Here is a 13740-nt window from a genome sequence, read left to right as displayed (position 1 = left end):
TGCCCCACCTGCACCACCAAAGGCTGGAGGTTCTTCTCCACCTCCTCTAACAGGTTTGCCAGGGTCACAAGGTTCCTTGGCTGCAGGTAGAGGTCGTGGTTTTGCACGTGCTCCTGGCCCTAGTTTTTCTGCAGCAACTCGTCGATCATCGTTGAAGCCTTTGCACTGGGTGAAAGTAACAAGAGCTGTTCAGGGAAGCCTATGGGCAGAACTCCAGAAATCTGATGATCCTCTCAGGTATCTACATCTTTATTCCCCCCAAATTGGTTACTGTATACTTATCATTATAAACTTCATCAACATTTAGGCTATTTCATCATAGATTTATTTAATATATTATTGTTCCTGCATGCGTTAACTTAATATACCATGTCTTCGTACTTACTCTAGTTTAAAGCACTTTAAGATTTACTAACAACAATGGCTGCATATCATTTTTCATGGCTTAACGTGTGCTACTTATAGTTTCTTTTTACAATATGTGCAGTGCTTCAGATTTTGATGTATCAGAAATTGAAAGTCTCTTCTCTGCGATTGTTCCGAAATCGGGTGATAGCTCCAATTCTGATGGACGTCGTAAATCCCTTGGTTCAAAGTCAGAAAAAATTCACCTGGTAGTTGTCCCCCCCCCCCCCCCCCCCCCCCCCCCCCAAAAAAAAAAAAAAAAACAGTAGATTTACAATCTAAAGTAGAAGTTGTCATTTGATCACAGATGAATCAGCATAATTTCATCATGTTTTCTTTTCCATATTTGATCTTTTCAAGATCTGACTGTATGTTTTGATTTGATTTTGTTTTCTGTAGATTGACCTAAGACGGGCCAATAACACTGAAATCATGCTGACAAAAGTAAAGATACCACTTCCTGATCTGATGGTAAGTTGAAATGAAATGCTGATGTGGCTTTATCACGGTCAAAGTCAAAAGGTCTGGCTGTTCATAAATATCCTTGAATTTAGGGTGAACTATGTTTAATCCTATACGTTCATTCTAGGTAACAGTGCCTAATCTTCTTAGTCACTTGTACTTAATTTATCAAGTAAGTTCTTCTGGTTAGATCTTTTTTCTTGATCGATAGTTGTTAGGAAAGTATTGAAATTGGTTGGTTAATCTGCCTATATTTGTTAAACGATTTAATTGACTCCACTCACTGGCAGATAGAAGTGTTCACAAAGTGGGCATTGACGTGTCAATGCAGTGAACCTACCACTCAGTGCGACAGAGTTAGGAAACAATGCAAAAAAGTTTCGAATGTAGAAAAGATAAAACTATGATTTCCATTGTGACGCTAGGATTTTAGCTGATAATGGATTTTTATGAAATTTTAAATTAATCAGAAGTTTAAGTGTCATTTTGATCTTTTAGAACCTTAAAGATGGTTTTAAGACATAGTTTTTTGTTTTGTCAACAAGCAAACTTCTTGTTGATTCACATGTTTCTATGTCAATGACATAGGTGTCACTTTTATATAAATATTGTAAATGACACTTATTCAGTAAGATATTGAGAGCTTTCATTTTTAGTTTTCCTGTCAGCAGTATCATTTCAGATGTTCTCAGAAACGGTCAATATACTCTTGAACAAAACTAACTGATTGCTTACAATAGGTTTTTGTAGTTTAGAGTTACTAATTGTTGTAGTTCGTTGTTACTATTATGCCTAAATTAATCATTTAGCTGTAAAGCAAGCATGTTTTCTTGATCTGGAAATTTGACAATTAGATGTTTCTGCAGAGTGCTGCTCTAGCATTGGATGATTCTATCTTAGATGTTGATCAAGTAGAAAACCTTATAAAGTTTTGTCCAACGAAGGAGGAAATGGAGCTGCTCAAGGTGTATATTGTAAAACTACAATCATCTCTTTCCGTTACATTTTAGTGGTTTCTTCTTTCTTCTTCTTATTTTTTCTGTTCATATGCTTTATTTGTTATGGCTGTAGGGGTACACTGGTGACAAGGAAAAACTTGGAAAGTGTGAGCAGGTAAATTTACTATTTGTCTATGACTTTTTGGGTAATGTACAGTTGAACTTGAATCCAATCTTTTTTCTTCAAAAGTTCAAGCGAGAGCTTCGGTTAATAACAAAGAGAGTGATTGATAAACGGGATTTAGTGATTTGTGACTGATAAAGATATAAGGATTTCAACTACACATCAGATCATCAACTGCTTCATCGTTAGCCTTACACATTGAAGATTTGAGTGTTAAAGTAATTCTGTTCTCTGTTTTTTAAGTTTCAAATATTCACTTGCAAAAGATAATCTAATGGAATGTTTAAACTTGTATATGATAATGCTTATGCTAATCTTCAAAATGTAAAGCTTTATACATGTTAAAATTAAAGAAAATTGAGATAAAATTTTAATTTTTTGACCTGAAACCTCTTAACAAGGCCATTAGAGAAAGAGATGGATGATTCGTTTGTCCTTTATGATACTTAGATTCTTACTAATTTTGGTTCCCCCATAGACAACATGCTATGTTACAGGGGTATGGGTACAGCTACCAATACCGGTACAGGACACGACAAATTTGCAAAAGGTAGCGTACGGGGACATGGCTATGTAAATATTTATACACATTATAAATTGAAGTTAATAGTTTACATGAGATCAATATTTTTTATTTACATGTTATGAGTTAACCTATAACATTTTTCTGTTCCTTTTATTATGTGGATTACAAATTGTAAAAACAATTGTTTTTTGAATTAGACACCAAATCAACCTTTAAAATCATAGTTTGGAACACCACAAGTTTCTGGAAGTGGATGTAAAGCATATGATTTACGTCCAGGGAATGTTTGACAAGTGTTCTAAATTAAAACATGTATTGTTTAGTTGAGTACATGCCCAAATAAATGTATGCATGTATGCAAGGAGTGTCCAAGGAGTTTGGGTATGGGTACGGGTATGGGTACGGGAACGACTTAAGATAGAAGTACCTAGGTAGCATAGGTAACATGTATAATTGTCTTTAGTTTGCACTGATCACCATATTTTAATCTTCAGTTATTTAAACTTTATGGATTTATCTTAATTGAATATACATGAATGTTTTAATGCATATTTATTTTTGAATGTTATAGTTCTTTCTAGAGCTGATGAAAGTTCCTCGAGTTGAGTCCAAATTGAGAGTATTTGCTTTCAAGATCCAATTTCGTTCACAGGTATGTGAATCTTCATTTTCATAGCTAAAGAGCCTACTTGAATTGATGATTCAGCTTCTTTCCTTCCTCCTCAGATATCAGATCTTAGGAAGAGTCTAAACACTGTAGATTCTGCATGCGTTGAGGTAAACCTAGCAACATCTGCGTGAATTTTCTCTTGAGATTAATGTGAGCATGACATTTATATTTGCATGACTCAAGATTCGGAACTCTGTTAAATTGAAGGAGATCATGAAGAAAATTCTATTTCTTGGGAACACATTAAACCAAGGAACTGCCAGAGGTATCTGGATTATTGCTTATTCATAAACATTTGTTTATTGATCAGACAAGTTGAGCTTCTTATTCTAGCTTTAACTCATTAGTTTTTTCAGTTTTCAATCACTTTTAATACATATACACAATTTACATAGGGGTTCAAGTACACATGTTGCTAGTGTAGAATAAATTTATTTGAAGTAAAATAGTGCTTGAACGGGGGAAATTTCTTGCATGTTTGGATTCTATGAAAATTTTTACTTTATCAACTTTATAAGAAAGTAGCTCTTAATCTTGCTTCACAGGTTCAGCAATTGGATTCCGCCTAGACAGCCTTTTGAAACTTGCAGATACTCGAGCAATTAATAGAATGACATTGATGCATTATTTCTGTAAGGTAAAAATGTAATCTTTTCTTTTTACCTGTTTCGGTCTTTGTACATAATATAGATTATCAGTGAGCTATGTCTTCAATTATTCTTTTCATTACAAAATTGGCCACCAATTTTCATAGTTTAAATTTTGGGAAGTTTTATTCTAGGTAGATACTACATTTTTACTCCAGTTTTATTGGAGCAAAAGGCCACTTCGATTCTTAGATTTTTTTTAATTTACGCATCATGTCCTTTTTTTTAAATAAAATGTAGGTATCATGTGCACACAAACATACAACAATATCCGTAAAGCCTTTAAAGAAAAGCTTTGATAGTTGCTATGTGATATTTTCCCCTTAGGGGCTGTTTGGTTCGTTTCCCATGTATTGGGAAATATAATTCCATGTAAAGAAATCAAAGTTTTGGGTTTTTTAAACTTTTCCAAGAAATAGATTGTTTGGGTTTGGTTCACATATAAAATATGGTGGGAAACCAATGTATGCACTTTTCTTATGTTTGGATGGTAAGAAAAAAAGGAAAAACTTTTATTGATTAGACTTTCTCAATTTTTTGTGTTTGGTTGGTATTGAAGTGTGTAGGAAAAAATGTATACGGTCACCATGGTAAGTTTGCCCCCACTAAAGATAAATTTATTTGTGTTCGTTATAGGAGGTAATCTTACCAAAATAAAAGTGTGAATGTAACATGAACAAATAGTAAATAACTGAATTCATTATAAATATCTATTTGACATAAAAAATCTTACGAAACCTGGAATAACATGATTAATGTTATGAACTACGTACCTGATTTGACATGAAATATACCTGTTTGACATGAAAAAATCACACAAAACCTGTTTGACATGAAAAAAACAAACGAAACATGTAATAACCTGATTATTCATAATTTTATGAAATATGAACCTGAATTAGCGAAAAATTCTTATGAAACCTATAAAAAAACCCTATAAACAACCTGATTAGTCATAAATATGTATATGACATGGAAAATCGCATCAAACTTGAAAATACCAAACATGTATGTAATGGAGACTGAGTAGTTGAGTCAACTACAAGAAACAAAACCAGTTAGGTTTCAAAATCATGAGCGCTTCAAAACCATGGGCAATACCAGTAGAAAATTTATTAATCCAAATAAATATTATCAGATTCAACATCCAACCACCAAGTAAATGTACCAGTCCATATACATATATAAAACACAATGTTTGCATACCAAATTCTAACCAGGAAAAAAATATGAGTAAGAAAAATAAAGATATTGGTGAAAGGTAAATATTCATATGAAATTGTACGCTAAATATAGAATCACAACTAAATGTGGATGCATATAAATACTTACTATATATTACAATAATGTATTCCATCATCATAATGTTTCACAAACACAAAAAATAACATCCTTAAGAGTAGTTCCCTAAATTAAGCAAGACTAGTCTTACACCAAAAGTAAGTGGATTTAACAAGTATGTTAGAAGTGAGAATCACAAAATACTACGTGAGCCCATATTCTATTGGTCTTCAACCCTCATTGTTGAGAAATACATCAATCATCTCTTTTTGACCAACCTGAGATATGCCCATAAATAGTCTTGATTCATGCTCATTCAAAAAGAGATGACAAGAGTATATATCTAGCTTATCAACACTAAAGTCATGTAAATGAGCATATAGGACCGTGGATAACTTCTCAGTTCAATGCATATTTACACACTTTATGTTTGCGCTAAATACTTCTATCTTATCCACTATTTTTTGCAGGAGGTCATTATCTAGGTTGGTCCTACAAGCCTTTTCCTTAGCAACACATGACTTTGCCTTAAAATTTGATGTGGCGGGTGCTTCTTAGGCGGAGGAGTGACCTTGTTATCTAAAATGTGTACTTGAGGGGATTGAGAGGTAGGCAAAGGTGAATTAGCATCATCTCCAAAATTTATGGACTTGCTACGCCTAAACTTTTTTCAAGCATTACTAGCAAATTCCCCTCTAGCTTGATCATCCCCGATGATAAGTGCAAGATCATTATAACACATCAAGGGTTTATTAATATATTGTCTAAGGTTAGCATTCTTAAAGCTCTTGTTCTGAAAAGTATAGGTGAATTAATTCAATAAAAACAAGAAAATGAGATAATTAGTCAATGAAAATGCAACAAGAGTTTATTTAACTCAATCCACCTATCTAAACATTCAGGATCCATGATGACAGTCTTGGTGCTATCATCCCATCCGACACCACTAAGATTACGACAAATGTTCATATCATGAAATCTTGTATGTAAAGTTTTAATGCGATGCATGACGTTATCCCACTTAAATATTGTGTTAAACTTCTCGTTAATATGTTGGGAAGCCATATGATAAGCGGTTCTCTTAAAACTTTTGTCGGGTTTGTAACCCTTTCTTACCAATTCGGCAAGAAATATAATGAGCTCATCATCATAACAGGAATCCCAAAATAAATGTTTGTTCTCTTGAGAATCGCCCTATTTAAATAGAGAGAGTTAGATATTATATAATTTGCCGAATAAGCAAAACATGAATACATGAATGAAAAGCAAAATATAATAACTGAAAGAAGTAAAACATGAATACATGAATGAAAAGCAAAATATAATAACTGGAAAAAGCAAAACATAGAGTTAAAGAGTACATACATGAGCATAAATAGTACAACAAATATGAAAATTAAGTCTTAGTAGTTACACCATGATTATTTTTATCACATTAGTCCACCCACATTGCCTAAACAATATCATCCCTAAGAGTCTTCGACTCATTTGTTGATTCAATTTGCTCTCTTTGAGTTTGAGTTTGAGTAAAATCAACTAAATTATTATCATTATCAGTTGTCACCTCACCATCAATATCTTCATTAAAGTCGGACTTGTTGAGTAGTTCATCACTTGGATCCACAGTGGCAATGAAATTATGAAGTATCGTGCATATCAATACGATATCTACTTGTGTAGGAAATGGGTAATGTGGCTTAGCACACAAAATTTTAAAACGATTCTTCAATGTGCCAAATACAGATTCAATCTTAGACCTCAAAGAAAAATGCTTATATTGAATAATTTCTTTCTATTCTTAGGTGTTTTACCTGAATGTTCTTTTAAATGTTAATGAACACCTCAGTACGGAGAGATGAATCCTGGCATGGTGGGGTACCTAGCATCACACAAATAGTATTTGCTTATAATTTTTTAAGAAAGTTTTTAAGGAAGCTAAGTTTGCATATTCAAATTAAAAATTTTAAGTTAATTTTTTATATAATTACCATCATAGGCTCTCAATCCATGTGGTTATGGTCTAGATAATGCATCTTGGAGAATTCTATAATCATTTGTAGATCTCTCCCAACCTACTAAAATATATATGAACAGTTTGTTTGGGGTGCAAGCTGCAAGCACATTCTGTGTAACATCTTTGCGGTCTTGAAATCGTGCAACAAGATAAAGCGGAAGTATTGCATCAACATGGGTCCCATCTATCATACCAATGCAATCCTATAATACGTGTATCAAATTACTAAGTTAACATTTATTTTTATTGATTATACATATAACTGTGCTTAAAGTGTAGATATACTTGGAAATAAGGGTAGTATAGCGAGTTGTTAACGATCTCTTGGGGAATGTCATTAGGGACTATCTTATGTAGCGTCCACACAGATAAATAATTGCTTGTAATATCTTGTTGAAATATTTACTGTCTGTCTCCCCTGATCTTATAAAATGAGATCTCACAATGCGATTTTTAGATTTATGACCCAAAATGTTTAGGGTCATGATAAGCTATTCTTTCACTGTTACATTCCTTGAGTCTTTTAGCAGTCTATTGTTCCTCATTATATTTGCTAGTTTAACAAAAGCATCACTCTGTATTCTAATATAGTTTACACAATTATCACTAAAACCATTATAAATACGCTTAATGTGTTTAATACTAGCCATCTCTTGTTTTCTTCTTTCCTCACTTGGCCACTACGAAAAAATTGATTTACGTCTAGTTTGCATTCTCCTTATGAATGTAAACATTATAACCAAAACAGATAGTGTAGCCTTCTGAACTATGTTAACAACACTTTGTTCAATGAAAAACTCCCCATCATCATCCATCTACGATGCAAACAGATAATGTTTCATGCAAAGAATTTTGTTAAGCATTGAATCAATATAAAATGCATGAATCAAGCACATCTATAAGATAAACAGAATCATTAGGAAAGAAAAGCACAAAAATGAAAGACAAATTTGTGATCTTAGACTCTCAAGTCTTAATACAACACATGAAATTTCTTCGTCTCGTATGAAAATACCCGTTTGATATAGACAATCACATTAAACCTGTTTATTGCGATCAATCAACATAATTTTTTTTGTAATTTACAAATAATGCAAGGACCAACACATTCATAACAATTCCCAACTGTGTCACTCAAAACATCAGTTTGTGGACAGGATGCATGATACCAATTAGGAACATAATTCAGTGAAATATGAGAATATAGTCTCCATCATTTAATCGAGAACTCCTTAATTAAGGAACATAATTCATTAAAATGTGAGAATATAATCTCAATCATTTAATCAAGAACATAAGATGCTAACTTGTTTAACATCAGATGCTTGTAACTTATGATCTTATAAATACATGCTAACTTGTTTAATTCAAGTTAATAGAGAACTCCAGATAATGGTAATCTTTTGAATGGTGAAACAAAACTTGCATGTGGATGCATATTTGACATCTTCCTCGAGTAATCATTCATAAACTTTGTTTCCACAAATGTTCTGGCATGTGACTCCTGCTGCACTCAATTACAAGGAGTGTTCCAAGCAAAATATGATTATACCTAGTGATGTTAACTTAATCAAATTGCATGAACATTATACCTGATTCAGTCTCTTCGTCTTGTTGTCTAGGCAGTGGTTTTAACATGAAATTTTTTATTTACCCTTGAACTGACAAATAGAAGTCATACGAAAAAAATGGCAAAAAAAAAAAAGTATCAGGGAAAGGAGAAAAATTGCAAGATCATTATCAAACTACCAAAATTTATCATCCGAAAAAATATATTTAAATTATCCTTAAAATTTCTGATTTAATATGCAATAAGAATAAGAATTAGCAAGAAAGGAATTACCTTTTTGAGAGATGAAGCAAAATTTATATAAGTCCCCAATTGGCAAGAATGATTTCACAGAACCCCCAATTTCAACTCCAGGAAATCATCAAAGAATGATCATTATTTATAGATCTCCACCATTAACTCAAAATGTCAAAGCCCTCAGTAAAATGGCGGTAAAAGAGCTACCTAAGAGAGATGAAGGCGCCAAGATGAGAGAAGGGGGGAGAATGAGTGGTAACCCTAGCCGTTCTTAGTTTCCCCAAAGAAATGTATCTGACAGAACCACGTCAAGGAGGAGGTTTTCAGCCTATTTCTATCGGTTGAGGGAGGAAATGGAAGTGGGAAAATTTTCCAACGTGGAGAGGTTTCTCGGAGCCCATTTCCCATTTTATCGTTGCGAACCAAACTGGCTACTTGAAAGCCCAAAACTTCATTTTGCACTGCTGGACCCTGTGTCAGAGCAGTGAAAAATGTTTGTGAGCCCACTTTAGATGAACCAAACAGGCCCTTAGTAAACACTTTTAGGGTCATTTCACTGTTAAATGAACACCAATCTTGTCCTTTTAATTTAGGCGCATTGTTCCAGTTTGTTTACCTATCATGGGATGTTGTTTCTCCTCTAAATACAGTTGCAACCATCTTGCAAACTGGGGCACCACATGGTTTCTATTCTACATGTCCCATAGCTGTCATTCTCCCTCATCTCTTTATCATTGGAACACACATACTCATGCGCACGTGTTGGGTTGCAAGGGCCCATGTAATTAGGCCAGTATGCTTGCACCTTAACTGACTCAAAAGGATTAACATACCCCACCATATATCCATCTAATTATTTTTCTAATGTGGGTTTAAATCCCATCTCATGCCTTTGTTAGACCAAAGCCACAAACTGAATGATGCGAGACTCCTAATAATTCTCCATTTGGCTTGGATCCAATTGAGTCCAAGTTGAGCCCACTACCACACAACTTAATGATTACTGGAGATAATGACTCAACACTTTACGAACAATCAAAGTCACGTCGAAGGCAAGTATGACAACATGTGCACAGAAGGAAACTCTAGCCCGTGCTAGACCAAGAGACATTACTGGCATATTGAGCTTCACGTGTGCTCTACCTTGAGCTCTAGCAATGCTAATAAAGCCTAGGTGCAAATGGAACATCCAAGTGCCAGTATAACTTGGAGCTTGATGCTTGTTTGTTGGGTTGCAAAGGCCCATGAGCTGAGATGGAATAGGCTTTAATATACTTGGACCTAAATTAATTTAGGGTTAACCCTTTCTGCCTCATGAGTCCAACCATATTTAACCTTGTATCCATCTAGCAGTTCTTCTGACGTGGCACTGTATACCATATTGTGCCTTACCAGACCCACACTTAAACCGTGCAAATGCGACTCTCCTGACAACATGTATGAGAAAATGTAAACAAGCAAACAAGACGTTAAGCATTGCACTTCTTATGTTTTTATCCATGGCTTTTGCATCAATTTAGAACTATGCATTGTCAATATAGTCAGAATATAAAACTAAGATTCTGTTTTAACTCTTCAACTGAATTGATTGCTTGATAGGTTTGGATTCCTATTAGGAAAAACTTTTCTTTAGGCCTCCTCCCTTGAAACTTTGTGTTTTAATGTACTGCCCTAAAAGCAACTTCTTATTTCAAAAATCTCTAGTTGATTAATTACTTTTAATTAAATATGACAATGAGGTCTGCCTATAAACCCTCAGACTGCTTTAAGGGAAAAATTTTAATGAAGTACTGTTGAACGAGGGAAAAATTGAGTAATCAATGTATTCTGTAAACTTAATGGAATATTACTAGTATCTGCCATATAGTTAATGATCTTGGGATTTTTTGGATATCTTAAGGCTTTGAAAGAGTCCATATATCAAAATACGTCTAGGTAAACATACCGAAATAGGAAAGAGTTGATATGGCATATAGAAAAAATTAGAAAAAGAATAACATTTATACATGGACTTTGTTGTGAACTGTAATACATAATATTTTTTAAATGTTACTTGTCCCTTCAATTTTTTGGGGCTCAAGGTCCATTTGATTGCCTGAGGGTGATGCAAGATAGAATTTGTAGGATTTCTAAATAGACAATCTAAAGAACTCAATGCTTTGTGAATGAAAAATTATCACTAAAGAATGACGGAAATATAACAATATAGTATAAAATTATAGATCGGCAATAAAATAATCTAAACACCTACAATAATTGTAATTATGAAATGGTAAGTTCAAATAAACCTAAACACATGGAGAAGTCCCATACGACTTGCAGAACTGCAAAGAGTGATGATTTTTTAAGTTAAATACCTTTGAATTAAATAAAGAAAGATCTTCAAGTTTCAAATCCTTATTAAACACAAACCTATAGATGAGCAATCTTTGATAAGCCTCTGGTTGCAATGGGAAAACGACAGTGAAGGAAGTAATGAAGTCACGAAGGGCTGATAGCAGAGCTTGAATTTGTAAAAAAAGGGAGTGAAGGTTGCTTGAACAGGAGGAGCTGCTGGAGATCCATTCACAAACAATGAATGTATTATAGTCGAAGATTGAAGGTGGCAAAGTGATCGAAGGGTGGTTTGAGACCGCAGAACTTGAAGTTGGAGCCAAAGGCTCTGATGTTGATGATAAGCGATGTTGTTGATAAATAAGAGTGGATTGGTGTGAGACTGGAGCGAGGTGGTGGTGCTTGCAGGTCAAGGTCGAGGATGGGTGGTTAGTGAGTTCCTCTGCAAAGAGACGTGGAAGAGAAGACAAGGCAGTATTCTGGGTTCGCTTTTTAATATTTTATAAACTTTATAAGTATGAACAAAATCAACGACATGAAAAAATTTAAATTGTCCCACTAGCTTTTCATTGTCCCATTGGCATTGTGATTATAATATATTTTTGATATTTTCATTATCCCACTAGCTTTTTAGTTAACAATCCATTAATTTACTCCTTCATAAAGCTTTACCCATTTTCCCATTATCCATCGTTGATTGCACTGTTATGACAAATGCTCATTAATCCTCCATATCTATCTGTAACCTCTCAATTATGCAACTCTCCAATTTATCGTATTCTTAACTGTGTGGGGCGGCCACAACCGCCCCACCTACTCCCAACCACGGCCCAACACCCTACCATCGCAGAGACCACACACCACCCCCAACACTTGCTCCCCCCACGACACAACCACGGACCCCCCCACCACCCCCACCCACCTCAATCTCTACACATCCCAACACCCCCCCCAACCACCCCTCACAACCCACACACACAAATTCACTCACAACACCCACACCGCTCACATACAACCCCGAAACGCGCCAAACACCACACAACCACAAATCTCTACGCTCCCTTCACACCCCACTCCTCCGATTCACAAACACACCAACGCAGCATTGATACGACAAGACAGACAGATAAGACTAATAAATCAATACAACAGACCCCCCAGCACACAATACACCAGATCAACTACACAATACACACTAGATGAGATACAATAAACAAAAAACCCGCCACCCCCCTCAGTTCTTACCTATTGTGGTCTCTAACATCATTCTCGCAGCTCCAACCTCCTTAGATTCATTTGCCACTTTTAATGCGGTCCATTTGGACAAATGTGAAAAAAGTTTGTTCTATAGTGAAGTCTTCACAAGACACAAGGCTGTTGATTTTAATTTATTAGTTGCTTGGTATTTTCAGCTTATGCAACAATATTTCCATGGATAATGGGCTCAGTGAAAAAGTGGAAGTGGGAGTAAATATTATTTGCTAATTTCTTTCTATTTTGTGTTTTACTTGATGAAGCAAATTCTAAAGTGCACATAATTCCTTAATGAATTTGGTTTTTCCTTTTCAATTAGTTATTATTGTTCTTCTATGCTCCGTAAGAATAAAGTTTCGCTATCTTATACTGTATGCCTCAAACATTCAGCCCAATTTAATCCATTCACATAAAATATGTATTTTGATATGTTCATGTGTAGTTGTTTAAATAGCATAGAATTGTAGTCAATTTCTCACATTTAATCACCATCATAACCTCACCATTAATCTTCTCTATATCTTTACTAATCTCAAATTAAACCCTCCAACCCTTTAGCTTCATAAAATGTCTAAAACTAGATGAGCTAATTTTATAAAATTTGTAGAAAGAAACCTGAAAATGCATAAAGTTTAGGGAAAAACCCTATAACTTTATAAATTTACAGATAACCCCCTATAAACTAAAAAAAACCTCAAAAAATATGCTTTAGTCTAGGGGTTTTAATGAAGATAAATTACAAACAAGTCCTCGAGATTTTCTATAATTAGATCCAAAAACAAACTTTCAACAAATGATATTACAAATTACATAAAATTTTTAGAACATGAAACAAATATGTCCACCTGCAATGCACGTGCACTATACTAGTTCTCTATATGTGTGAGTATTCTTTATAGTTTTTCATATAAACTTAATGACAAATTAATCTGCATTACAATATTGTAAACTAGATTTGCTTAAATTTAATGATTTGCATAACATTATTACATGTATTGCACATTCGCAGATATTATGCGTGTTTATTCGGACTTTATGATATTATAACACCATCTGTTTTTCTGTCGGTAATTTCACATAACCCCCTTGTTGAACCTTTTTTCCACCAAATTGCCTGAACTTTGGGTTGTGTCAGATTCCTAACGCCCCCTTATAGTGTTGATGGTTCTGTAAGCATTTATTTCTTACACAATCGAAAGAACGCTCGATGACACCATT

The 13740-nt window shown here is 34.3% G+C and overlaps 1 protein-coding gene across 1 annotated transcript in view; it reads left to right on the top strand.

Moving 5' to 3' along the window:
- Positions 1 to 13740, top strand: part of LOC109835300 (formin-like protein 20) — a 37984-nt gene that overhangs the window by 4000 nt on the left and 20244 nt on the right. Inside the window, 9 exon segments of the mRNA XM_020403282.1 lie at positions 5 to 237; positions 488 to 614; positions 805 to 876; positions 1734 to 1832; positions 1939 to 1980; positions 3087 to 3167; positions 3242 to 3292; positions 3369 to 3450; positions 3731 to 3822. Coding sequence (XP_020258871.1) covers positions 5 to 237; positions 488 to 614; positions 805 to 876; positions 1734 to 1832; positions 1939 to 1980; positions 3087 to 3167; positions 3242 to 3292; positions 3369 to 3450; positions 3731 to 3822 — 879 coding nt within the window.

Source organism: Asparagus officinalis, chromosome 3 (assembly GCF_001876935.1).
Source record: "Asparagus officinalis chromosome 3, Aspof.V1, whole genome shotgun sequence".
In the NCBI taxonomy this organism is placed as follows: Eukaryota; Viridiplantae; Streptophyta; class Magnoliopsida; order Asparagales; family Asparagaceae; genus Asparagus; species Asparagus officinalis.
The sequence above is the reverse complement of the archived record's forward strand: the minus strand, read 5'-3'. Positions and strand labels throughout refer to the sequence as shown.